Source organism: Eufriesea mexicana, unplaced genomic scaffold, assembly GCF_001483705.2.
Source record: "Eufriesea mexicana isolate 0111107269 unplaced genomic scaffold, ASM148370v2 scaffold4183, whole genome shotgun sequence".
NCBI classification, from domain to species: Eukaryota; Metazoa; Arthropoda; class Insecta; order Hymenoptera; family Apidae; genus Eufriesea; species Eufriesea mexicana.
The window spans coordinates 26876-54767 of record NW_016912167.1 but is presented as its reverse complement, the minus strand read 5'-3'; the positions used below and the strand labels follow the sequence as shown (position 1 = coordinate 54767).

General features: G+C 31.5%; 1 protein-coding gene across 1 annotated transcript in view; it reads left to right on the top strand.

The window, feature by feature from the left end:
* The window catches only part of LOC108551461 (uncharacterized), a 174157-nt gene that overhangs the window by 137916 nt on the left and 8349 nt on the right, over positions 1-27892 (top strand). Inside the window, exon 2 of the mRNA XM_017905632.1 lies at positions 18272-18309. Coding sequence (XP_017761121.1) covers positions 18272-18309 — 38 coding nt within the window. The remainder of the gene's footprint in view (positions 1-18271; positions 18310-27892) is intronic.

Sequence of the window (27892 nt, the reverse complement as noted above, 5' to 3'; positions counted from 1 at the left end):
TACTAGTATTTAAATAGTTTGATTGCCAGTCACTGTAGTCTCACTGGCAAATTGAACAACGAAGCCTAGTACAATTGGGGTGACCCCCATGGTACAACGTGTTAACTTATTTCACGTCGATTCAAAATTTACTTAGACTCTTATTTTATTAAAATGTTATCCTTTACGATATTAATATTAATATGTATTTAGATTAAGTAGTTTTATTGCCAATCACCGATGACCACTATAGTGCCACTGGCAAACTGAACGGTGTTCATTGGGGGTGATCCTCATGGTGCTCAACATATTAAGTTATTTCACGTAGGTTCGAAATTTATTTAAATTTCTATTTTATTAAAATATTGTTCTTTACAATATTAATATTAACCCTTTGCACTCGAGAGGTGAGCTTCAGTCACCATCTCATAAAATTTGATATGTGGATATTAATTAATATATCAAATTTAATGCAATGTAACAGTATGCGAGGTATCGAAATCAAATAATTCTACAATTCTATTATTATACTATTCTGTATTTACTGCTCAAAAAAGTATCGTCAGTTTTTTAGTAGAGAATCTTTGAATTTCTACCCTTCTCTAGCCAAACGTCATCGAGTGCAAAGGGTTAATATTGTAATATATGTATTTAGATTAAGTAATTATATTGCCAGTCACCGATTATCACCATAATGCCATTGGCAAACTGATCGGAATTTACTGGGGGGCTGCCCTCATGGTACTCAACGCGTTAACTTATTCCACATAGGTTCCAAATTTATTTGGACTGTTATTTTATAAAAATATTGTCCTTTACAATATTAATATTAATATTGCAGTATATTTATTTAGATGAAATAGTTTTATTGCCAGTCACCGATGACCACCATAATGCCATTGGCAAACTGATTGGAGGTTACTGGGGGACGGCCCCCATGACACTCAACGCGTTAACTCATTCCACGTAGGTTTGAAATTTATTCTTAAATGCAAGAAATTGTATTTATTTTGTTCTGTAATTTATTTTATTAAAATCGGTTTAGGAGATTAACGAGCAATTTTCATTTTTCCTATATTTTTAAAATTATTTAACACATAACATAATGTATAACTTTGCATACATATAGCATAACACATACTCACAAAGATGGTGATTCTTTTCTCATATTTTTGTCAACAGCATCATCCCTGACAAAAAGTTTTTGACAAACCTAACAATACAAAATTTTCTGAACTTGTTATAATCTTCTGAATATAAAATACTATAGTACGAGCATAAAACGTATAAGAATATTACATCGGTCTTGCATAAAACAAAAACAGAAAAACGCAATTTAAACTTCTGTTTATTATCAAAGAAAAAAATAAGGAAAGAATAAGTATTACTGGTCAAAATTATATATATAATAAATATTACTGGTCATTATATTACTGGTAAAAAATTTCTTACCCGAGTCAGTATCACTATCTTCCGCTATAAAATCAAATTCGATTCATAATCATACCATTTTTCCCAATACACACCAATCCAAAATTGCTCAAGGGACATTGAAACTCGTACGAAGTGCAATTATCTTGTCACGTTACATTAGTGTATTCGTTCCACATTCGGACACTCAAAATTTAATCAACGTTGATCCACGTCCAGATAATTGGCCTCAGACAGCCAACGTCCTGTTTACAAAAATCAACCACTCGTACAACACGTTTACCCAGCAAGCACCTATCTTCTTTCGCCAACCTTGACTCCTGGCTGCGGAACGGGCCGGTTTCACCATTCGCAGATGAAACCAAGAGACACCTACATTATTGCCAATTATCGGACGCAACTGCTGATTCGCGTGATATTAGGGTGTCCCATAAGTTTTTTCCGCGCCACGTTATGTATGTCCTCGAGCCGGCTATGTTCGTTAACATGCAGACTTATCTATTGTCCGTTTATGGCATCGATTTCAGCCGTCTCACAGCTCTTTCAAAGTACGTTTCGTTGGTGACAAAGTCTCTTTTAAAATCTTTTTCTACGCCGTTCGATATGGATAGCCGAAAGAAGCATTTGCGGCATGTTATTCTTCATTGCTTTAAAAAAGGTAGCAGTGCAAAGGACACTGCAGACGAGATTTGCACCGTTCATGGGAGTGGTACTACGACTATTAGAACCGTCCGCAATTGGTTTAAGAAATTTAGAGCTGGCAATTTTGATTCGAAAGATGAAGACCGCAGCGGCCGCCCAGCAACGACGGATACGGGCCTCGTCAATTTTGCAAGTAAGTCTCAACGATTTTGGAAAGAGGGCATAATGAGGCTTCCTGCGAGATGGAAGAAGGTAATAGAGCAAAACGGTTCATATATAACACAGTAAATCAATCTTAAGCAACAAATATCGTCTATTGATTTCGCATCAAAGAAAAAGGAAGAAACTTATGGGACAGCCTAATACAAAGAGAGGTTCCTCGCAGAGATGGTCGCAACGAAACTGTCCGGACCCGCGCCGGGAAACACGGATTCGAGTAACGGATTCGAGTTAATTTATCAGAATGTAACCTCGTCTCCCGGATGTTGCGGCGAAAAGTAGCCTTCTACTTAATATGCTAAATGCAAGCATATTAATTAATCGAGCGACATGAATATCGCTCGTTGGGGATTTTAAGCGGGCGGCTGCGCTCGCTCGGCCGCTCACCGGCTGGTAAAATATTGCCGAGATATCACTCAGGAAGGTCTCTCAAACATCTCGTTAGGCCGGGAACAGGCGGCAAATACGGCAATGCCGTTGGCTTTTAGCGATTTTTCAAAAAGATCTGAAAGTAGGAAGCGCCCAATCCACGATTCCAATCCGTTCAGGTACAAATTTTCCTCTGGTTTCGTTGGGTACGTAATATCCTGAGTCCTTTCTCACTGCAACCCAGGGCGAAAAAAAGAAACGAGAGAGGCTCGTATTTCGAACGATGGTAATCACTTCCTCGTCGGTGTGCCGCGCGGTCATAAGAATCCGGTCTGATTTGCGATTTGATTATGTCGTTCGCGTGCGTATTACAATTTCAAAGCAGACCCGGCTATCTACCAATGGTAAAACGGTATGTTGTCTCTTCGCAGTGTACTGGCTGCTAAGCGTGGAATTTTTCTTGTCGACATTGATTGCCCGTCTGTCAAATTCGATCCTACTGTGTTTGCTGTTTATGTATATGCACGTCCTCATTGTGACCGCGACACGGATTCGCTGGGGTATTTAGTGCCATTTATGAGCAAATGTCGAAAGCTGACTTTTAATTGTGGGATGAGAATATGGTTGGGTGGAAAAATTGCGTGGAAGTATTTATCCAGTCATTTGCTTGTGATGTACAGGTAACCCTCCTGTAACACGGTAGATAGGTTCCTAGAAAATGCCGTGTTGCGTGAAACCGTGTTATACGAGATCTAGAGCCAGTACAAAAAGAGAGTTCACGTTTCGAAAACTTACTAAAAACAAATTCTTTTCTTAACCCTTTGCACTAGGCGATTCTTTCTTCACAGAAAAATAGTAATTCGAAGACTTTCTGCCATAATGTCGACGATATTTTTGAAACGGTAAACAAGAAGTCATATGCAAATTAGGACCAATTAAAATTATTTAAATTAGAATTATTTTGCTTCGATATTCCACGCATTGGGTAATTGTAAATTTGATATATTAATTAACATCGTTCTTTAGAATCTGATTAAATGGCGACTGAGAGGCACCTCTCGAATGCAAAAGGTTAATTCTACATAAACAACTTAATTTTTATTAATAATATAAACGTATGTACAACACAGAAACAAACAAAAATATATAAATATTATTTTAATTTAACGCAACTTTAATTTAATAAATTTCTTCGTCCTCACTGTACATGTAGAAGTACAGTGTTGTAAAAAAGTTTTTGCAATTTTCTTATCTTATTATCGTTCTGTGTTAGAGCGAAACCGTGTTGTGGGAGGGTTCTCGCAATTTCTGAATCGTGTTATAGTGAAACCGTGTTATAGAATGCCGTGTTGTAGAAGGGCTACCTGTACTTACACTGTATCATAATTATTCTCCGATTTATAAAGTTGCATCGAATTAAAGGGGATGAGAAGCGAGAAAAGTGGTTTTTAATGCGTTACCTTCTACTTCCATAAAATAGAATTGTGATGACACTTCAGGTAGACTCATTATTAACCCTTTCGCTACTACGGGTGACTATAGTCACCGGCCGCAAAAATTGAGTAAACAATTAAGACAAGTGCTAGCGTTCCTCTTAGCTCTCTTCGCAGAGAATTGCAAGCTCTATCGCGATGGTCAGTTTTTCCTTTTCTTTTTTTCTTCGAAAGATTTGCGTCAGAAGACCAAATGCTAAAGATTGCAGTATCGTAATGTTTCCATCTTTGACACGTCGCCTCGTTCTACGGGTTAGAGACTTCGTGGCGACGCCCGCCGTAGAGAAAGGGTTAATTCCACCAATTCCTCATCATTTAAACTCTCTTCCTGAAGTAGCTACATCGAATAAGTGCTGCTATAGGTGAATTTTTCAAGCCGTTTAAGTTGTTGGAATGTCCTTATACGAAAAACGCGTTTTAAGAAGACCGTGTTGTAGGAGAGCTGTCGCAATTTCCGCTACGTGTTATATGGAAATCGCATTATAAAAACACCGCATTATAGCAGGCTTGACTGTACCTTCTACTCGTATAAAATAGATATATTATATACTATATACTATATATTTACGCTTTATTCTACTCCTATGAAATAGATATACTATATACTATATATTTACGCTTTCTTCCACTCCTATAAAATAGATATACTATATACTATATATTTACGCCTTCTTCTACTCCTATGAAATAAATATATTATATACTATATACTATATATTTACGCTTTCTTCTACTCCTATAAAATAGATATACTATATACTATATACTTACGTGTTCTTCTATTCCTGTAAAATAGATATACTATATACTATATATTTACGCCTTCTTCTACTCCTATAAAATTGATATGCTATATACTATATACTTGCGCCTTCTTCTACGCCTATAAAATGGATATACTATATACTATATACTATATACTTACGCCTTCTTCTACCCCTATAAAATGGACATACTATACACTATATACTTATGCCTTCTTCTACTCCTATAAAATAGATATACTATATACTATGTACATACGCCTTTCTCTACTCCTATAAAACAGACATACTGTATACTATATACTTACGCCTTCTTCTACTCCTATAGAATAGTTATAGTATATACTATATACGTACGCCTTGAAATTAATGATAGAACGGATAGAAAATGGAACACATAAATCATAATTTTTTAAAATGGGACAATCATTTCGATAAAAATAATTTATGCAAACAGGACGGATAATCATTTCGATACCAGGGGAGTACGCTATTAATGTTTTCCTTCATTTTGAAAATTGTTTATCGTATATGGAAAATACTTTTTGGGTATTATGTAATGGTTTAGAATTATAGAAGTTACTTGAAAAATTAATTTACTGGGTCAGTGGTAATGAATATACTTTCCATTGTGGTATGATAACATCTAATCTCTTTTGAACGAAATGAAGAAAGCATAAAAATTGTAAGAGTGATGAAAGTTCACCTGTATTTTCCCCTACGTTACGTTCGAGTTACTTGTAATAATTTCGGAGAAATAAATGTTACTTTTGTTGCAAAGGAAAACTATTTTGTGGAGCACTGAATTTTAACAGAGTAATTGACAATAGTCATGAACAATAGGAAACAGTACATATAGCGCAAAGTGGTGCCATCTATTGATTATATTGTTTATCATAAAATGAACGAATATGGCGGGACATATGAGTTCCCAGTAGCTCTTTTTACCCAAACAGATTTCGTAAATAATTACTTATTTTAAAAACTAATTGTAAAAGAACTTCATAGATCTTTTAATATAATAAAATAATAGAGTTACTAAAAATTACCAAATCTAGTTAGTAACAATAAATTCAAGTTATGGAAACAATATTTTCATATATATTTTTAAAATATGAAAGGAAATTAATTTATAAATTTTGTTATGTTGAAAATGTTCGTACCAGGTAATTGGATGTATTCTCTCTGTAATTTAATTTATGGAAATTTTAATAAGCTAATTAAACGTGCCTCGCATATAAATATGTAAATACGGAATAAGTTCCGTATATAAACGTATAAATACATAATAAATAAAAATATAATCAGTGTACACATCCTATTTACACTGTAAAAATATATATTTTTACATTTTTTTTTCTTAACACAGTGTCCACGTTGATCAATGATCATGAGAGTATGAAACAAAGGAAAAGAATTCAACTTTCCAGGTCAACAAATCCATCTTATTAAATTATCGTGGTTGCACGAGGAACGTCGCCTTGTTTTATTATGATAGATGGAGACGACAATAAAACGTCGTCTCCGTTTCTTCGTTAAAACAATGGCGCGAACACTGTCGAAAGCGCGGTACGAACTGACGAGTTCCCGTCGGGACCATCCTCGTTATTCTTGATCTCGGAAAGTATCGTTGAAGAACGAGGTCGTGTAAACGGCAGATTAATGTCTGATAACCGCTACCGTCGCGCCGCGGCGGCGGGATATGGTACTAAACAGATGTCGCTTCGGACATACATTATTGCCCAAGTATACAGTGCGAGGATTACGTGTCTTTCGACATCTTCTTGCTGATTGTTCCCTCGCGTAGACGTGGCTGGCAACACTTCTTTAGAAAGTGGAGGTGTACGTCCACGCGTTTAAAAGATCGGTATCTATGTCGTCGTGTAACGCAGAGTGGGGTCAATATGGAATATTCATCGTTCGAGCACTTTCAGTGAAATTTTTTAGTGAAATGGAATTTCTGTTTAACATATCAATAGAAATACCAGAGGTGCCCAAATGACTCGTTTTGAATATTTCATTTTTGAAATTTCTGCAATTTTTATAAACATACATACAGGGTATGTGTTTATCCTAAACTATAATAAGTAATATACTATAATTATAATTATAATCATTTTTGTGTAATATATTTAGTTAGGTACTCATTGCAGGTCACTAGTTCCAGTGTATGCAAAATTGTTATTTTTATTTAGGGGTAATAGAATATTTCTTTGTAATATATTTAAATTAAAATTATTATTATTATCTAAAATTAAACAAAGATGAAGATTAATATAGATCATACATTAATTTATATGAAATATGTATATGGCAACTATAATTTCATTATAGTTGTTACTGTTACATTTCAGTACGCTTCACACTAAAATTTAAATTAAATATTTAATTAAATAAAATTAAATTAAATATACGATTTCATATTAAAATTATTATGTTTCCGTCATATATTCAACTTTTATATGTGTATATAAAATTTCTTCTTAAGGTATATACATATCTTTTTAATAATGCCTGTTTAATGTTTAATAAAATTTAATGTTTAATGTATTAAAAGATGAAGGAATAATTAAATTAATTAATACAAAAGTATTATATTAGCTAAACAATAATTTTTATTTTCTCAAAATAATTTCCTTGTTATGATTCTATGCATTTGGTTTCAATTAGAAAAATAATTATTTAGAATCATATTCATTAATTAGATCAATATAACCATATCAACTATTTATCTTCTCGACACGAATACTTAATTATTTCGTATTTATAAAAGCCTCTAGTTTTAGGATGGAATGATTCTTCGATCATTGCATTTGTAGTTTCTTCATTCTGGAAAAATATATTTAGAAAAATGATGATCCGTGAAAGCAAGGTCGCCGGCATAGGGGGTTGTGACGAAATTCCATACTCTAATGTAATAGTTAAGTTTCATTCGAGATACTATCTCTCCCACTGTTTATCGTTGATTACATTACATTCAATCATCTCTCCTAAAACATTATTGTAGATGGCATTTTCCAACCTTTCTCTTCGGTTATTCTCCAATGAAAGATCGCCAACCTTGAGTTCTACAAATTAACGATACACTACCCTAACATTTACATTAGCTTCTTCGAATGCTAAATTCATACTTTTAGCAATTTCCACGACGTGCATTCCTCATTTAAACTTGCAAAAAGCTATCTGTATATCCGATGATTCATGACTGCAGATAATGTAGTGGTAATAATTATGTTATAATCATACCGGTTATTTAATACGTGTATTAAGGAAAATAACTTCTTCTCTAACATAATTTTCAACTATTAATTTCAGTCTACTATCTGCCACTGTTATGCTCTGTATGTTGTGCAAATGTGCAAAAACCAAGGAAAAATGGATTACGTTATGCTAGAGCGTAGTAGAGCGTATTCTAGGCATGGAAAATGCAAAATTTATTCATCGTATTCAGTTGTTCCAATAAGAAAAGAGAAATGTGGAATAGCTAATTCTTATGTTACAAAAATGATCGTGCACTATTCAAAATTAAATATTTAAAGCGTTAAAAGTCCTAAAAATAACAACATTTTTTACTTAAAATTAAAAGTTTGAGAATTAGGAAGAATTTAAAAATTAATTTTGAGGTAAAATATTTCGAGAGGTAATTTTAAACTGAAGAAATACGATATTTTGTACACACTGTTTTAATAAAATTCCATACAAATATTTCTCCGATAATATATTCTGGATTTCTCGGTTGAACGCTTAATATATTTAAATTAAAATTATTATTATTATCTAAAATTAAACAAAGATGAAGATTAATATAGATCATACATTAATTTATATGAAATATATATATGGCAACTATAATTTCATTATAGTTGTTACTGTTACATTTCAGTACGCTTCACACTAAAATTTAAATTAAATATTTAATTAAATAAAATTAAATTAAATATACGATTTCATATTAAAATTATTATGTTTCCGTCATATATTCAACTTTTATATGTGTATATAAAATTTCTTCTTAAGGTATATACATATCTTTTTAATAATGCCTGTTTAATGTTTAATAAAATTTAATGTTTAATGTATTAAAAGATGAAGGAATAATTAAATTAATTAATACAAAAGTATTATATTAGCTAAACAATAATTTTTATTTTCTCAAAATAATTTCCTTGTTATGATTCTATGCATTTGGTTTCAATTAGAAAAATAATTATTTAGAATCATATTCATTAATTAGATCAATATAACCATATCAACTATTTATCTTCTCGACACGAATAATTAATTATTTCGTATTTATAAAAGCCTCCAGTTTTAGGATGGAATGATTCTTCGATCATTGCATTTGTAGTTTCTTCATTCTGGAAAAATATATTTAGAAAAATGATGATCCGTGAAAGCAAGGTCGCCGGCATAGGGGGTTGTGACGAAATTCCATACTCTAATGTAATAGTTAAGTTTCATTCGAGATACTATCTCTCCCACTGTTTATCGTTGATTACATTACATTCAATCATCTCTCCTAAAACATTATTGTAGATGGCATTTTCCAACCTTTCTCTTCGGTTATTCTCCAATGAAAGATCGCCAACCTTGAGTTCTACAAATTAACGATACACTACCCTAACATTTACATTAGCTTCTTCGAATGCTAAATTCATACTTTTAGCAATTTCCACGACGTGCATTCCTCATTTAAACTTGCAAAAAGCTATCTGTATATCCGATGATTCATGACTGCAGATAATGTAGTGGTAATAATTATGTTATAATCATACCGGTTATTTAATACGTGTATTAAGGAAAATAACTTCTTCTCTAACATAATTTTCAACTATTAATTTCAGTCTACTATCTGCCACTGTTATGCTCTGTATGTTGTGCAAATGTGCAAAAACCAAGGAAAAATGGATTACGTTATGCTAGAGCGTAGTAGAGCGTATTCTAGGCATGGAAAATGCAAAATTTATTCATCGTATTCAGTTGTTCCAATAAGAAAAGAGAAATGTGGAATAGCTAATTCTTATGTTACAAAAATGATCGTGCACTATTCAAAATTAAATATTTAAAGCGTTAAAAGTCCTAAAAATAACAACATTTTTTACTTAAAATTAAAAGTTTGAGAATTAGGAAGAATTTAAAAATTAATTTTGAGGTAAAATATTTCGAGAGGTAATTTTAAACTGAAGAAATACGATATTTTGTACACACTGTTTTAATAAAATTCCATACAAATATTTCTCCGATAATATATTCTGGATTTCTCGGTTGAACGCGAACGAATGTAATTAATTCGTAACTGTGATTAAAGCAGTGATTATAACTTTCCTTCCTTATTCATTTCCCATACTGTGTAAGGAAACAATTCTCAGTCTTTATGTAATTTCTTTCCCGGCTGACAGATGTTCGCAATTTTGTGTTTCCAATTTAAAATTTGAAACATTTTCAAACATCCTGTATGTTGAGCTTATAAAAATTTATAATTTTCACATTTATATTTTCCATATATTGTAGATGCATATAATGTATTATAATAATAATACCTACTATATAAAATTATATTATACACAGGACACTATAATTACAGTGTAAAATATAGCTTAATGTAACATACAATATAATATAATGACTGTATAATATAATATAATAGTGTCCTCAAAATTATAGTAATACTGGATGAATAGTGATTTCACATTCAGAAATAAGTAAGAAAAAATCGAATAAAATTTTCTTATTTAAAATCAATTGATCGTACGACGATTTTAGGGACTCAGTATACAATATACAATGTATATTATATTCTATATTCTAAATATTAATAAGTAAGTATAATATATTCCAAATTTCAAGATTTTCTCATTTAAAGTTAATAGACTGTACCACGATTTTAAGGACTCACTATACAATATACAATGTATAATATATTCTATATTCTAAATATTCTAAATTATTCTAAATTATATTCTAAATTATGCTATTCTATATTCTAAATATTAATAAATAAGTATAATATATTCTAAATTTCAAAATTTTTATTTTTACATTTAGATTCTGTTATATTTTATAATACATGATACATTGTAATGTACAATATAGTACAGTACAATGTGATAAATATGTAGTATAATTGTATAATATACAACGCATGTAAGATAAAATGTTTACATACATTGCACACATACATATGCCCATACATATATATTATAATTGAGTAAAAACATGACATCCTGGTCGAAGACTTTTCAATTTTCCACCATAGAGAAATGTCACTGCTTAATCGATTTTACATCACCTTGTTCAAAATCTGTACCTCGTTTGTGAGCGATCCATATTTAAGATAATCCCTGAAGAAGTAATTTAGTGAGCCATAAAATTGTATTTATTGGCGAATGGTGAAACACTGCAATTCTATTGTGCATATCATCAATTCAACTTTGAATATTTAAAGTTCATAGCGACTTGCATAGTGTGAATATCGAAAGGTATGCGAAGAAGTATTAGTATGAAGATTAAAGTGTCTCCTTTGTCTATTCATTTTCAACTATTTATCTATTTTTTAACACCGTTGGGATATTAATTTATAATAGACCGAATCAAATTGATCGTAAATACAGTAATCATGTGTTTTTATCAGTACTTGTGGAGGGTTTTCAATAAATGTTCAGAAGCCTGATGATATCATTTTGAACATATAATAAAGTGTTCTTTTCTCATCTAATAGACGTATTTTCATAATTTTTCAGCATCTTACGAGCAGTGTTTCTCTATAACTTTACCATAAAGAAATTATTATTTGCTTTCGACTCTTTATTTAATTACTAAATATTATTAAGTTCGATGACATATTTCTAGATAATAAAAAGATTAGCATGCAGTTTTATTTAAAAGGAAAAAAAAGATAAAGGACTCCACTTTATCTTTTTTATATTTCAAATTTTTTACATACTAAGCAATTAATCCTTTGTTAGATTTAAAACGTTTATATTTAATAGAAAAATAAGGAAAAAATATTTCAAGTCATTAACTGTACTGATTTTAAAGAAATCAACTTATAACATTTTATTTACATACGTCACTCTTTATTAACATAGTAAATAATTACTGAATATAATTAAATCATTTGCTATACCAAATGCATTTTGTAAAAAATTATTTATCAGTAATAGATATAATTTACATAATTTTAGTATTATTCACAATTATATTAATAACAATATTAATAATAAATTTTTCGAATTCTAAGCTTCTACTTTTCCATCGAATTAACAATATCCACATAAATATATTTGTTAAGTGTATTTATTATCGCTTAAAAAGTTATCTCCTCGTAAGTTTCAAATTTATGGATATTCAATTACAACTAGTTCCAAGTTCATACCTTGAATAGCTATGCAAACTGTCAGTGTCCTTAATGATATATGAAGATCCTAAGTATGTAGTGTATAGTGCACCTTTCTAAATGCAAAGATCGCGATACATCCTTCTCCGCGATCAATGATACACACTGCAATAAATTACGAGAATTTCACAGAATCGGTCCAACAAATTACTGGCCGGTGCCGCATTACGTTGCGGTGGCCGTAATTGGTGTGGTGAAATACTGCCAACAGTCCATGATTTAACAAGTTTATTTGTGAAATCTTTTTCAGAATAATCTAATGACATCTATCCGACTAATATGATGATAACCCATCTGAATAAAGCGGCTAACGGTCAGTGGGCTATAATTAATTAATAACAGGTGCGATATTGACGATGAGTTTCATTTCGATCTTAAAGCGCGAGGTTTTACTGTATTTTCTACACTGGTATATACGTATATCGTTAATTCCATGTTAATGAGGTGTACTCTTTTAATGGAAAGGGTATTTCTTAAAATTGCTACAATATTTTGTTACATACTATATTTGTATAATATTTTTATATTTTATTTATTTTTATAGACACGATGTATTTATTATAATTATTATGTAAAAGAATATTCCAATATTGCATATAATAATATTACAACACTAAGTGTATTTTATCCCATAGAGATATTTTGAAAATTTTTTATTCAATAATTTATAAACTTTATTCATGTTTTATACAAATATTTACTTTTCTTTGAGTATTTATTATCACAATTATAAATATAATAAGTATTAACTCTGTACCATAACCTATACTTGGGATCTAAAATTAAATATCTAAATTAGAACAATTTTATTTTGAATATCTGTTATTATAATTATAGATACTTTAAGTATAAACTTTTTACCTTAACCTATATCTAGGGTCTAACATTAAGTATCTGAGTAAGAACCATTTTATTTACTTACCAGTAATTTTTATTTCATTTACACGATATTATTGACATTTTGCGCAGAAGGAGTACATATATTTTCTAGTATAATAATTGAAATCTTATAAGAACACTCTTCGTCGTTTGCAGCTAACCTATAAACGATAGACTGATTTACGATTGTAGTACTCATAGGAGTTAGGTTAGGTCTCGTATGAAATGAATTTTTCTTGATTCCTTATCGAACATACTCTTCTCCATTCTAAGCTAACCTCTAAACGATAGACTGATTTCCAATTGTAATACTCATAGGGGCTAGGTTAGGTTATGTTAGGTCTCGTAAGAAATGAATTTTTGTTTATTCTATCTCGAACACACTCTTCGCCATTCTAACCTAACCTATAAACGATAGACTGATTTCCAATTGCAGTATCCATAGAGTTTAAGCTAAGTTATGTTAGGACTCGTAAGAAATGAATTTTTGTTTATTCTATAACGAACACACTTTTTGCCATTCTAACCTAACCTATAAAGGATAAACTGATTTCCAATCATATTACTCATAGAGGTTAGGTTAGGCCTCGTAAGAAATGAATTTTTGTTGATTCCTTATCGAACACGCTCTTTTCCATTCTAAGCTAACCTATAAACGATAGACTGATTTCCAATTGCAGTATCCATAGAGGTTAAGTTAGGTTATGTTAGGTCTCGTAAGAAATGAATTTTTGTTTATTCCATCTTGAAGGCACTCTTCGCCATTATGACCTAACCTATAAACGATAGACCGATTTCCAATGAAACCATCGATCAACGTTCCTTTGTCATTGTATAATGTCGCACTTTCATCGCTTGCACAACGATTTCGATCAATTAGAAACTGGCATGCGATAAAAATGGTTCGTCTCGATGTCCATTGTCGCGTGGTGGACGTCTGGCGAAATTTTCAAGCGGCGCTGCGAGCAGGAAATGCGCCAGGCGATCCGAGCGCCTTGTCTTTCAAACTGTAGTTGACAGGTGGAGCCAGGGGAGCAACTGCTCGAGCGTTTTAACTTTGAACACGTACCACGAGGATCTCCGGAGACGTACTACGTCATCGCTAAACGTTTGTGGCTTGTCATCGCGGTAATTGACTTTCTCTCCTGACAACGCTGAAAGAAAACTGTCGTGGCTGCACGGTCGAACAGTTTGTGTTAATTAATCCTTTCTAACCTAACTCTTTCTAAGTTTTACCTACGGCCATTTATTATTCGCCGTACGAAGAAAATATTAGAAGGTACTTTTCGAATTTTATTCCCTCCTTTTTTATACTCGTTCATAGAAACGGTTATTTTCGTAACGATATTAAAAAGATCAATTTACCGTCGATCTATATGCACAGACGTGTGTAGTTAACGCGCAATGATTTATTACCGTGGAATGAAATGTCTCAATAAGTAGGAATGCTTCTGTTACGCATCTAATAACTTCTTGCTTCCGTTACTTTTTGATATCGTGACTCATTCGTAATTAATCATTCATTATTGTTATTGATGTTATCCTATTACATTGGGAACTGCGAATTAACGGTATGCGGAAGTATCTATTTTTATTTTCCACTCTTTACTCTGATTACGATGATCGAAGATTTCTAACTTTCCCACCTGCGTCTTGAAGATCGTGCTTAACGATTATTACTCGAAATCGAGGAAAAGGAACCTTGCAGTGTAATAAAATTTAAAAATTGCCGAAGCGATTTACTTCGACTCGCTATTTAAATTATATTTTATTACGCGTATTCGTTGTAGATGAAAATAAAGCACAAATTATGAATAACGAACGCGAGTGATGGTGTATCCCGCGCACTCTACGACCACGTTACAGTTTACGTGTAAACGCGTCGTAAACATGGGAGGTCGGACCGTTTTGCAAGGTGTCAAAGAACCGTTGTTACAGGCATAATTTCCAGCGTGGAAATTGTATGAAATGCGTCGCAACATATGGATAATAATCGTCTTCGGCCTTTATGTAGATCGTTGGACCGGTCGCATTTATCATTCTCAGGCAGCTTCGTTGTTGCTTGATTGAAAATTTCAAGGAGCGCCTCGATATGCCTTGAATAGCAAGGGGACGATCATTTATCAACGACCGTTCCGGTATTCAATTTAACCCTTATTAGATGAGTAATTTTGCGATCATACCTATTAGCGAATTAATCAACAGATTTGCGTATGATCGACCGATGATCGCGACCCTTCCTTTCGGATAATTGCACTTTCCACGAAACTGGTTTAAGATTCGTTTTAATTTCGTAAAGGTCAGTGGGTTTATGGCGATGTGGGCATTACGTTGTGAGATACCGTAAATGGAACCATCGAAATTCGAATAGGCATTTTAGTTGACGTTACAACTATCGACCTGTTTTATGTATTTAGATATAGTTTAAATATAGTTAACAATAATTTGAGAATTGTGGTGAAAATAAATAGTCTGCATGATTGTTAAATTTCTAATTTTTAATAAAATAAATTTTTAATTTTGAAATAGGTAGAAGCGAATATTAATTTTCTTTTGTTTCTGGAACTGGAAACATAAAATGTTAGGAAATTAGTCATTTTGACTAGTTTAGCTATTTTTGTATTAGGAAATGGGACCATCGAAATTCGAATAGGCATTTTAATTGACATTAGAACTATAGACCTGTTTTATGTATTTAAATATAGTTTAAATATAGTTAACAATAATTTGAGAATTGTGGTGAAAATAAATAGTCTGCATGATTGTTAAATTTCCAATTTTTAATAAAATAAATTTTTAATTTTGAAAGAGGTAGAAGTGTATATTAATTTTCTTTTAATTTTGGAATTGGAAACATAGAATATTCGGAAGTTAATCATTTTGACTAGTTTAGTAATTTTTGTGTTAGGTATTATTGGTTTTACAGTCACTATGGATGACAAGAATTTTCCTACACCATAATAGTAGTATCCTAATGTTATTTATCAAATTAGATATTAAACGAATGAACCCATAAAATTATGCAGTTATGAATATCTGTAACAACGAATGTCTGAATCTAAGATTTTCAATTATTATTTAAAACAATAATGGGCTTTTTAACATTAGGTTTACTGACCTCCAATGTACGTATATCTAAATATAGTATTATACATTCAAATAGTAATAATTAGAGTGGTATTTTAAATGTAAATAAGCATATATAATTACATTTTCATTATAATAAAAGGTAACGATAACATTGGCAGAAGCAGCTGCGTGTTTTCGATAATTGCCAAGATAAAAGGTCTGAAAGTGGTCATTTTTTAGTTACAGTGTTAATGACTAACCAGCACAGTAGGTAACTTATAATTAAACGAGAAGATGATCGCACAGGGCATCGTTGATACCAGTAACCATAAGTGGTTTTTAAAAATTCTTGAGCTTTTTTGAATCGATTACGGTTCTTCGATTATTATTTAAACTTTAATATCTACAGTTAGCTGGATAAAATTATAGGATGTGTAATTTGCCTGTATCATATGAAATATCGCTGCTACAATTAAAACTTCATATTTATCTGCGCTATGCATAGAAAAATTGTAACGTCCTATATTTTGTGTTCTGTTAGGAAGATTAATGAGATAAGATCAATTTTGTATTTTCTTTTTCTTTTTTAATTGGTCGTTCTAGTTTCTTTTTTTGTATGCAATAGTTGTCTCAAAAATATACTAAATCACTTAATTACTAATATCAATGATAATATTAAAATTATGTGCTGTTTAATTTCCTATCATTAGGGACGTTTCACAGTGCATAATAAATCATTCGCGTTATTATACCCACTGGCAAAATTTTCCAATTTTTTTATGGAACATTTTATAAAATTGTAATTATAGTGAAGGAAAATTAAGGCTTTGGAATTCTGCTTTAGTTTAACTGTACTTCAATTTTTGTCTAGAGACTCATTAAGAATTTTTCTTGGACATTCAGGACTTTCTACGGTTTAATGAACTTTTCGAACTTTGGATTTCGTAACCATGATCCATGAATCGAACTGTTTCGTGCAATCATGATCAATTTATCATTGCATACTTGTGCCGTCGAATAAGGTGTTTTATTATAAGATCAAACCGTTGGAAGCCATATGGAGAACGAGACTTAAAGAGAACTTATGCACGCATGTATACGGACCATTAAAGCTAGAACAGTTGTGAACAACATGAGCAAGTGCTTTCGTTCTTATTATCCTTGAAATAGGTATGATACGTATGATACATATGATACGTTTTCTCTCATTTACGATGAGGTGTAAAAACTAGTATAAACATTGCTTTATTATTTCAAGCAAATAAGAACATATTTGATCGAATTTATAAATATGATTAAAAATGCTGTTTCATAAGAAATTTAATTTTATCTTTGATAATATCTTATTATCATGTATGTATTACAGGAGTAAAATAATCAGTTCTAAAATAAGCTATATTTGATTAAAAAGAAATGTGTATATATTGTATTTATCATACAAAAATATAATAATAATAATAATACATATATACGATTTTTCTTCTTAACCAAATAGAGCTCACTTTAGATGGAAACAGAATTTTTAATATAATATACAATAATTTTTATTTAATACATAATTATATAATAATATAATTTAATATTATAATTTATAATATATATGCATATACTTTCTTTATATGTTCTATTACATATAGTTTCTTGATATTTCTAAATTAAATTATTCAATAATTTTTTTTCGATTTATTTGTATAGTATATTTATATTACACTTACTGTCGCTCATAATTATTATAAAACTGTGTCGAATTTTAATAATATGTAGTATATACAATTATTAATTATTATATATATAACACTGTACAATATCGTCAGATAACTTACATGATATATTACATAAATCGTCAGATTAATTTGCATCGTAAGTACATTATAACGACCATATGAATTGTATAAGCCTTTAAATTAAATAGATTTTGATAGTATTAATTAACTTTATATTTTCTAGGAAATATTTTATCACAATATTTCGTGATTAATGCCCCATTCATATAGTGTCTCCTGTCTGACAAGACTTACCCTTTGTTTCAGATGGCGCACCAGTTCCTGCGGACGCCATTGAACACGAGGTAAGAAAACGCTAGAAAGAAAAGAGACGTATGGTTGCTCAATAACCCTATCTTTTTTAACACAACGAGGAGAAAGTCGGAGACATGATTTATATCAGGAAATGCGATGCTCGATGATTATTTATTGTGGGTCAATTTGTAAACTGCGGTTACCTCTTGCTGCTTAAACAATTTCGTGTAAAACGATTCCTATTAGCATGTTTCATTATATCCTGCAGCTTTATATTCCGCTGACGGAATATTAATAAACCCATAAAACAAAATGGAGAAAATTCCTTAATTTGGTTCGAAAGTGCATTACGCAGAAAAGAATCGGTTTAGATTGTTTAGTCGATCACAAATATCGTGTTCTTTTAACAGTAAAATATTTTGTTTGAAAAATATTTTGTATTGTAATAATAAAATTATAAAATTAGTCAAAATGGCTGACTTTTGGGATTGTCTGCTTTTGAAATTATCGAAAATATGCAGTCATTTCTTGGAAAATTGGTATTAATTTTTATCCAGATAGAAATTTAACTATATACATTTATTTATATATGTGTACCATATTTAGCTATCTACTTATTATAGCTCGATTATTCTAGTATTAAATAATCATACAGTGAAGATAAAAAATTAGTTTCCTCATACCAGAATAGAGCTAATATAATGCTACATAAAATAAAACAACTATCATATACTAATGTCATATCATGCAGTATAGTTAAGTATACTTAGTGTACCTACGTACACATTTTTATACCCGACTGTACTGTACATATCAACTGATTCTCATTGTGTAATTCACATGTAATTCATATACGTATATTACATTTCAATGGAATATGCAAATTACGATTCAATTCTAGTTTACTTCTAGTACCAAATTTATTTTCTACCGCCATTTTGAAATTAATTTCTACAATCTAACACAAAACTTAAAAAAATATGATAATACATTGTAATAGAGTTTATTTAACATAATATAATTAGAGTATCAATATAATATACTACATATAGTTGAATATAGTTAACATTTTTACAACAGACTGTACATTATACATCTCCACCGATTCTTGTCTTGTAATTCACTTTTAAATTAGTAATAATTAAATTTTTTTATTATATATTATTCGTTTTTTTCTTCTAAATATTTATTTAGTAAAATAATTGAAGATCCCTAGATAATTTGTCGTGATAATTAATTATTAATACGATTCTGATTAGTAAAGAATTAAATACAATTCGTGCTTTCGGATAAACGGGTTCCAATGTTACATTCAAAATTCCGTTTTCCGTTATTGACGCAATGCGTAATATAAATTCCAAGATTTATGAGTCTGTCATATTACGTGATACATATTTTTCAATTCAAATAGCTGGAGCGAGCAAGAACTATGTAGATCGAATGAATCAAGTCAGAAGACATCACGAACGCTCCACACACCTTCTTCTTTCGTACGTTACCGTATTTAAAAGCACTCTAGTTACGAAAGAAGATAATGACATCGATTAAAAACTCACTCATTAGCTCTTTATATAACTGTGCCAATCTGCTCCTAGATTATCGTCTCGCAATGCTTTCCTGTCAAACAAAGTATAGTAAAAGTAACACTGATGGCGGGAAAACTCGTAGGTTTGACGCGTTGATGCTCGTTCATGGAAATGTAGATATCAAATAATGTGTTTTAGATGCGGCGAAATATCCAGTGAAACTGAAAAATCCCTCGGTCATTGCGGAACCATTAGCCGCAACGAGTTTAATAAATATTTTTGTAAGGTGCATTGCGGAATGTAGACGCATAAATCTTGTAAAATGCTACGAAACGTGTCTACAGAGAATTAAGATAATAGGGGAAAAACGAATCCGTGGAGTAAAATTTTTATTAGGTCGAAACAACATTAGCGGTGATGTGGTTGGATATACGTATAGGTTAGGAACAGAATTATTTAGTTATCACGTTGCTCGGTTAGGTATAATTAATTGAACTCAAAACTCAAATAATTAAAAATTGTCAGCATTTTCTATCGGTTTAACAATATCTGATATTACTCCAGTCAAGTTTACAATTAGTTTCAATTAGTTTTAGTTTCGTTCATATTGGATACTCGATCACTCAGTCGGTAAAAGTTACGAGCGATGATAAACACTGGGGACTGGTTAAAATTCTAGGGAACCCTAGGAAATATTAGTCGCGCCTTTCGAAACTTTACTTTAACGTGATAAAACGAACAATAAAATCACGGAAGAGATGCAACTAAAACACACAATCTTAATTAGTATACTATCTTTATTAACGCAAACGAGTCATTAAAATGATATATCGATGTGGGAACTTTATTTCAACAGATGGCGTAGAAGTTACTAGGAACAGTAACTAGACATATGCAGTATTTTCTTGGAAATTGTTGTACATTGCATGAGTGAATTTCATACATGTTCATTCTAGTTCAAGATTAAACTCTTAGATAATAAGTACTTAAACGAATTTTTATATTAAAATTGAGAAGAATAAATTTACAAATTGTTACAAGACTAACAGATCGTTGTAAGTCTAAATCTTAAAGTATAGCTTGTACTTAATATACTTTGTATACACAAAAGTACTCCATATACATAATATGATATGAAGGATCAGGGAAAAACGAGGAATATTTCAACTTTTATATCAAATCAATTTGTAGTATTTGGAACTTCATTAGTGAAGGAACAAGATTCTACGAATTTAACTATATCATTCATAGTCAAATCAAAAACGTAGATGTATAGTATCAATTGCTCTAAATTTTAACTAAATTAAAGTGTAATTCTAACTACCCTGGTGTTCAACTAGAATAAAATTAACGACTGTTGCAAAATGTAAATCTAAAATCAGTAAACAAACATCCCTTTGTCTTTTATCTTTACTCTTCGTATAGTAACACCTACAGTTTGTGGTACCGAACTATGGTCAATTCCACAGTTCCATAGTACAGTATTAAATTATTTGATGGAAATGGGACAATTAGTAGCTTTACCTACCCCAGATTCTATTATAAAATTAACTACTATTGTCAAAATATGTATCGAAAATCAGTAAGCAAACATCCCTTTGTTTTATCCCTTTACTCTTCACATAGTAACACCTACAGTTTTATATACCGAACTATGGTCAATTCCACAGTTACGTTGTATTAAATTTGCTGTAAATGATGCAATTTTGTTATCAAAATCATTAAACTGACTTCCATCCAAATTGTTCCCAAACCTATATTAAAGTGCCATCTAACAAAATTGCTCCTAAATATATATTTAAAAATGCCTCGTAATCAAGTTCTTCCTCATCCCTAATAGACTCCACAAGAAAGCACGACATCCCGTGAAGTAACTGGACTACTAGCTATATTCGAAGCGATACCAATTCACCCGGGTATTCAGATCAAAGACCAAAGGATGGAATTTTAATGAATCGCGTAATGCAACTGTAAGAAATAACCATAACGCGTCAGGTTGATTTCTAGAAACGAAAAGACCGGCCTACCAGAACTCGATCAATCATTATTGCAACGTGCCGATCATTTTGATCCGGAATGGGACCGAAACGTCATAGGTCGATATCCCACGATCAGCCGAAGCGTCGGAGCGGACTTAGCTCGCTGGATTTTGCTATACTTTCGCGCATGCGCGGCTGCAGTAAAGCTCACGACGCGACGTTTCTTTGCGCGCGCCATTATATCTCGCGGCTCGGTGGATCATCTATCCTATAGCCTGCAGCCTGCTAGACTGATTGCCCTTAATACACATATAATTTATACCGGCGGGAGGGGGAGGCTCGGACGTTGGAGCTAATTGGATTCCCCGCATACAAACGTTGACTTAATATAATAATCATCGGTGCGTTGTGTTGCTGTTGCGAGCCGGCCGCAAGATTAATTTGCGTTCTGTAATCGCGTGTTAATAACAGCTCCTTTTCTTTCTTTTGCGGTCAGCCGATCCGGCGATCCATCTTCTTGTGTCCTGCGATCGGTCCCGAGGATACCCGCAGATTTGTCATGATTTTGATCTCTTTCAACCAAACAACCCTTTCACTCGCGTTGCTCCATTGCCTCTCTACGCTGCTTAATTCTAAATAAAAACAAGGCGAAACAAGGCAAACCTTTCTTACCGGTCATGCTTTAAAATAAGCGTATAGAAAACGATTTATCGATTAGGCCGACAGACATGTTGGTTTCCATTGCACTTGGATTTGCTCTTGATAAAATCTTGGGGAGAAAAAGTTTCCTATGCATGCCCCTTTACGATTGGCGTTAATTAATGGCCGCTTTTTGTCCCCGGCAACGTTTATCGCGTTAAATTTATTTGTTATTTGGATTAACTTTGAAACGAAGCTGTCGTAAGTAGGGTGGAACCGGTAAATCGATTGTTGAGAAAATATCGCTTTGATTTCGATCTGTAGACATTTCCTGTTAATATATCTTATGGGTTGTGTTAAAAAAGAATGGGATAAGACAGTTCACTGATTGGATTTCTAATGTAATGGGTTAAATTCGATTTCACGTGTGTCTTGGTAAAATGTTGGAATATAAGATCATATATCTCTTAGAGTGAGCGAGTGACAAAAATGATCGTGCAATTTTTGGAATGTAGAAATGGAAAGAGCAATCTTTTCTCTCTTGTGTTTACAAGCATATCGAAATGTATGTAACTTTTTATTGTGCACAGTTGTAGCAGAAAATATGATTAAACAGAAGTTAATTGAGCTATGGAGTTGCTCGGTGTATAGTGCCAGATTTTGCCACTAGATGGTGCCGTTGAGTACTTCACCTATTAGATATAACCAATGCTAGTTGAAATTGTTATTCTAGATGCTGTACAGTGACAAAAAGTTATAGATCTTAATTGACAATAGGTTATTTTATAAAATATTTTTTGTTTGAGGACAGGTGGTTGCTAATTTAAAATTTAATAATATCGAACATACTAAATATACGTGGAAATATTTTTTGCCACTCCAGTGAATAGTTACTTATAATGAGGTATGAGTCATATAAGAATACTGCTAATTAAGACTCGTGTTTATGGCAGTGTAACATCGGCCATATTGCCAAAATGCCATCATCTACTTTACGACTCTTAAATTAAAACCATAAAAGTTTCGTCGTAGCAATAAAAATAATTATCTCAAATTTTCGTGTTTTTATTTAATTGCGAACTTCCATCGATTCTCATTTAACATTAGACTTATGAAAAGAGTTAAAATGATTTCTTTGGAATATTTTATTTTTGTAATTTCTGGAGATATATATCTGCTTTTAATAAAATTACTACTGACTTTTATTCGGATAGAAATATAATTATATATGTGTATATTTATTTTGTTTTCGTCGTACCACTAAAATTATTATCAGTGGTGTATAATATATTTAATGGTTTATTATGGGTAGATAGTTTCAGTGTTTATCACCACTTTAAATCAAACTGGGTATTTATAAGCTTGATCTAAGATAGAAGAAAATTGAAGATACCAACCACTTGTAGAAGCAAGATCTCTATACTATACCAATTTATAGTTAAACACATTATAACCAAGGACCTCAATACTTTCGAATATTAACCTAACGATTTGACAGCATTGTATCTAAAATTTCGTGAATTTCATTAGGGGAGGGTATTCTAATCTATAATCTTCAAGAACTCAATTTTTGTTTAAATTATATTTCCTGAAAGTATATGTTTTTGAAAATATTTCTAACAGTGAATATTGTTGAATTTGAAAAATTAATTAAATTATTAGCGTTTATCCATTGCATGCAACGCGTTCAGATATTCATATGAAATACTTTAAATGCATTTTTCTTGAAATCATATTTTTCCAAATGGTTGTTATGATATCTCAAGTTCTTCAAAATTTCGATAAAATCTTGTTGTTTATTATACCAGTCTCCCTCTTTTAAATTTTTTCGACATGATCTTTTAATATTATAATAATTACCCTTGTAGATTCCTTGGATATCATTATTTGATGATTCCGTTAGTGCAATTCTTGATCAAATCTAGTGCTTATTTTCTTTTAATTTTTTGAAATATCCTTTTGATTTCATATTTATATTTGTGGATTCCTTTGTCATTGTATATTGAATATCATAGTATCTACAGTAAGTACTCCGTGTTGCTGGTAAGTAGACGAACATAAATATTCACCTTCGCCAACTTAATCACAAAAATAGGCCACATGAATTTTCATTATTGGCTGGAAGCGTCACATCTGCAAATCGAATGATACAGCTCGCGTGCCATGGAAACAAGCAGGATGTATCGAAACCGAGTGTTGCATTGGCATAAACATAAGATCGGTGTTAACTACTTAACATAAGACGAATGCATGCCCACGTACTGCCCGCATAAGTGTTCGGATTTCACTTCGGTATCCATTATCCTCACCAATTCTTCGACTTATGTTCATAGAGTATCTTTGACATCGATTTATCATTAATTCATAAGTACTCGTTATACTTATATCGAATATCCCTATCTCTTTCCTATTATTTTGTTTCTTTCTTTTTAACTCGTTAATTAAATTTTAACTTCTAATTAAAGTCATCCGTCTAAGCGTTTAAGTATGACAAGAATTGAAGAATTGAATGTTAAAATGTGCGTAAGATACAATATATTGTGACAGTGCGTGTTACCAAAAGTCTAAAGATTAAAATTATGTGGGCAACAAAAATTAAGTCGGATATAACGAAATATTTTGTTATCCATATATTTTCTGTCTGTTTATATTTTTAACTGTGAATAATAGCAAAAATGAAATTCTCAGTTTATATAAAAGTGTCCTTCTCTCAGTCGTTCGTCTTTAGTTCGTAGATAAGTTCAGCTATAAATTCTTAGGTGAGGAAAGGTTTCGCGCCTCATTCGCTAAAAGGTTTATCGAGTTACAGAGGATAGTACAGTGCTACTCTTCTCACTCCCGTGCACTTTCGACTATTAACTTACTAGCAATGTTGAGACGTAGTAGCTTCGTAGTAATTAATACATGTATCGTAGTTGATAATGAAATGTCTATGCAATTAGTATACTTTACTACTTACAACGTACTCGTTTTCGATTCTTCCTCGAGTCGATAACTATAACGATCGTGTACGTATTTATATAGGATGAAATGTGAAGTATAGGGTTGGTCGATGTATAGTATCGGATGTTGCCACCAGATGGCGCAACTTTGTTTTCCACCGCGAGGCAGCGACTCTAACCTATTAAATATGAACGCGTGCTATTTGAAATTGTAATTGTATATGTTTTAAAATGATAAAAAATTATATATCAAAATGAATACTATATTATTCTACAAAACCTATTAAAATAAATGAGTACTATTTTTATGCTAAAAATACTGAAATTTAGTTTTTGATTAGTCCAAGACAATATACCTTTGTCCAACATACATATTATAAACGTTTGGATGTTTATAGTATACCTTAACTTCCTATGCTATAATTTAATTACAAAAGATAGTATATTGAAGAAGCAAAAATTAATTTTATCTCGCCACGATATACAGGGTGGACCACTTCAATCGTTTCTATTTTTAGTAAGTTGATTTCTTCTTGTCTAAAGTACTAAAGTACCATAGTTAATTTAACGAAGGTCAAGTGTTACTATCTTCATGTTATTCTTTTACATCCTGCTATCTATCACAAAGCAATTTCTTTATTGTTTTTTATCACGTTACATGGTTCACCCTGTATTTATTTCACGTATAATGAAATTATATAATTTTTTTAAATTTGTATGAATTTTATTTTTGTCAAAACGCCTCAAGTATAATTCAATTCCTGTTCTAATTTGTCATGAAAAGCTGTTCACGATGGTACAAATTTTTTCACACTAGAACTACCTATTCAGTTGAAGAGGCTTGTCTCAGAATTTTGCTTTTTGCAATTGCTAAAGGAAAAAATTTTTAATAATTAAAAGGAAGTTAAAAAAATTCTTTAAAAATATTAATGTCAACTCGTGTTGAGATAAAACTGTAATTAATATGTTTACTTATCTCCATCGTACCACTAAAATTACTATCATCCGTTCCCGCCATATTTAAATATCCATTAAAGATCGGTAGTTCTAGCGTTAATTTATAATTGAAGTTAAAAATATCCAAATTTTTACTAACATCGAAAATTTACGTGACTTTCACATAATATCCGTTGCTATACTACAAATTTCAGCACGACGTCAACGCACAAGACACGTTTCATTAGCGAAAAATACGATGGCGTTAATTAAAATCACCGAGTGGATTCTATCTAAATAATTTACCGTGACATTTTCTTCTATCGTGATCACGGTCAGAACTGTTTATGCAGGATCGTGATCATCTCTTCTTACGCGACATAACAGCTCATCCATCACTTTCATTTACGGGGGCAAAAGGTGTACGTCGTCCACGAATCTTGATGCAACATTCGCTCGTAGGTCATCCGCGGAAAAAGATGCACGTACGTTGGAACGACGTCCGTTTGCCGGAAAATATTTTGCATTTCATTGATTTATCACTTTGCCACATCCGTAAGCCGTATGAAACTTTGTGACTTTATTTATGTTCGTGCACGTCGCGGGGCTTCGTTGTCGTATGTGAGAAAATATCCTCTGTCCTGGCAGGTATATAAATTGTTGGTTTTAAGTACGCAGATTCCGCTTTATAATGACTAATCAGTCGGATTATGTGTGGAAATAAAATTATGGTTTGTTAACGAGTAGATATATAGGATACTTTAAGCAGCCATTTTATGAAATCGATCTTCTCAGAGAATATACAGTGTTTGCATTTAATGTTTATCGTGTTCAATTTGTATTTAATATCGATGGGATGGAATATAATTCTTGAATTTTCGAAATTTTTGGAAAATTGAAATTTTTGAACTTATATGGAATATTGGCGAAACTTTATTTTGTAACAGGAATATTTTGTTTTATAATTTCTGATCTTGCCAATTTTTTGGGGTCAATTTTTACTAAACAAAGTCAAACTTTGGCGTAAAGTTTTTTAGCAAAAACTTTTGTGTTAATTTTTATTAAGCAAAGCACGAATGAAAATTTAACAGTATAGAAAAATGCCTAATTCGAACTTCTTTGGATTTATTATACTTCCTTTTTAAGTGACTATAGTGTGGCAAAATTTCGAATTACCAAAAATCGAATCTTCATTGGATTCAGAGGATTTCTTAGTTTCGATGTTTCGAGAAATTCCAGCATTCGATATCCCTAATATTTAATTTATTACACAAGTAATACCAACGAGAGAAATTTTTCAAAATAATTATACAAACCAAAGTGAGACAAAAATCAGGAATAATGAAATTAACCTTGAATCACCTGTTATTAATCATGAAAATTAAAGGAGATTTATCAAATATCCTTCAAATCTGGTTAACATCTATACATTAATTGCTGTAGGTCAGGAAACACAGAATGTCAAAAAAATAAGATGGAAAAAATGTTTAACATTAAATATAACAAACAATCAGGCACAATCTTAAAAGTATTTAGTCAAAGGAATTCATGAAGGTATAGCAAAGCTAGTCCTATAAAATGGATCCTATTTCAAATGAAAAGAATTAATAT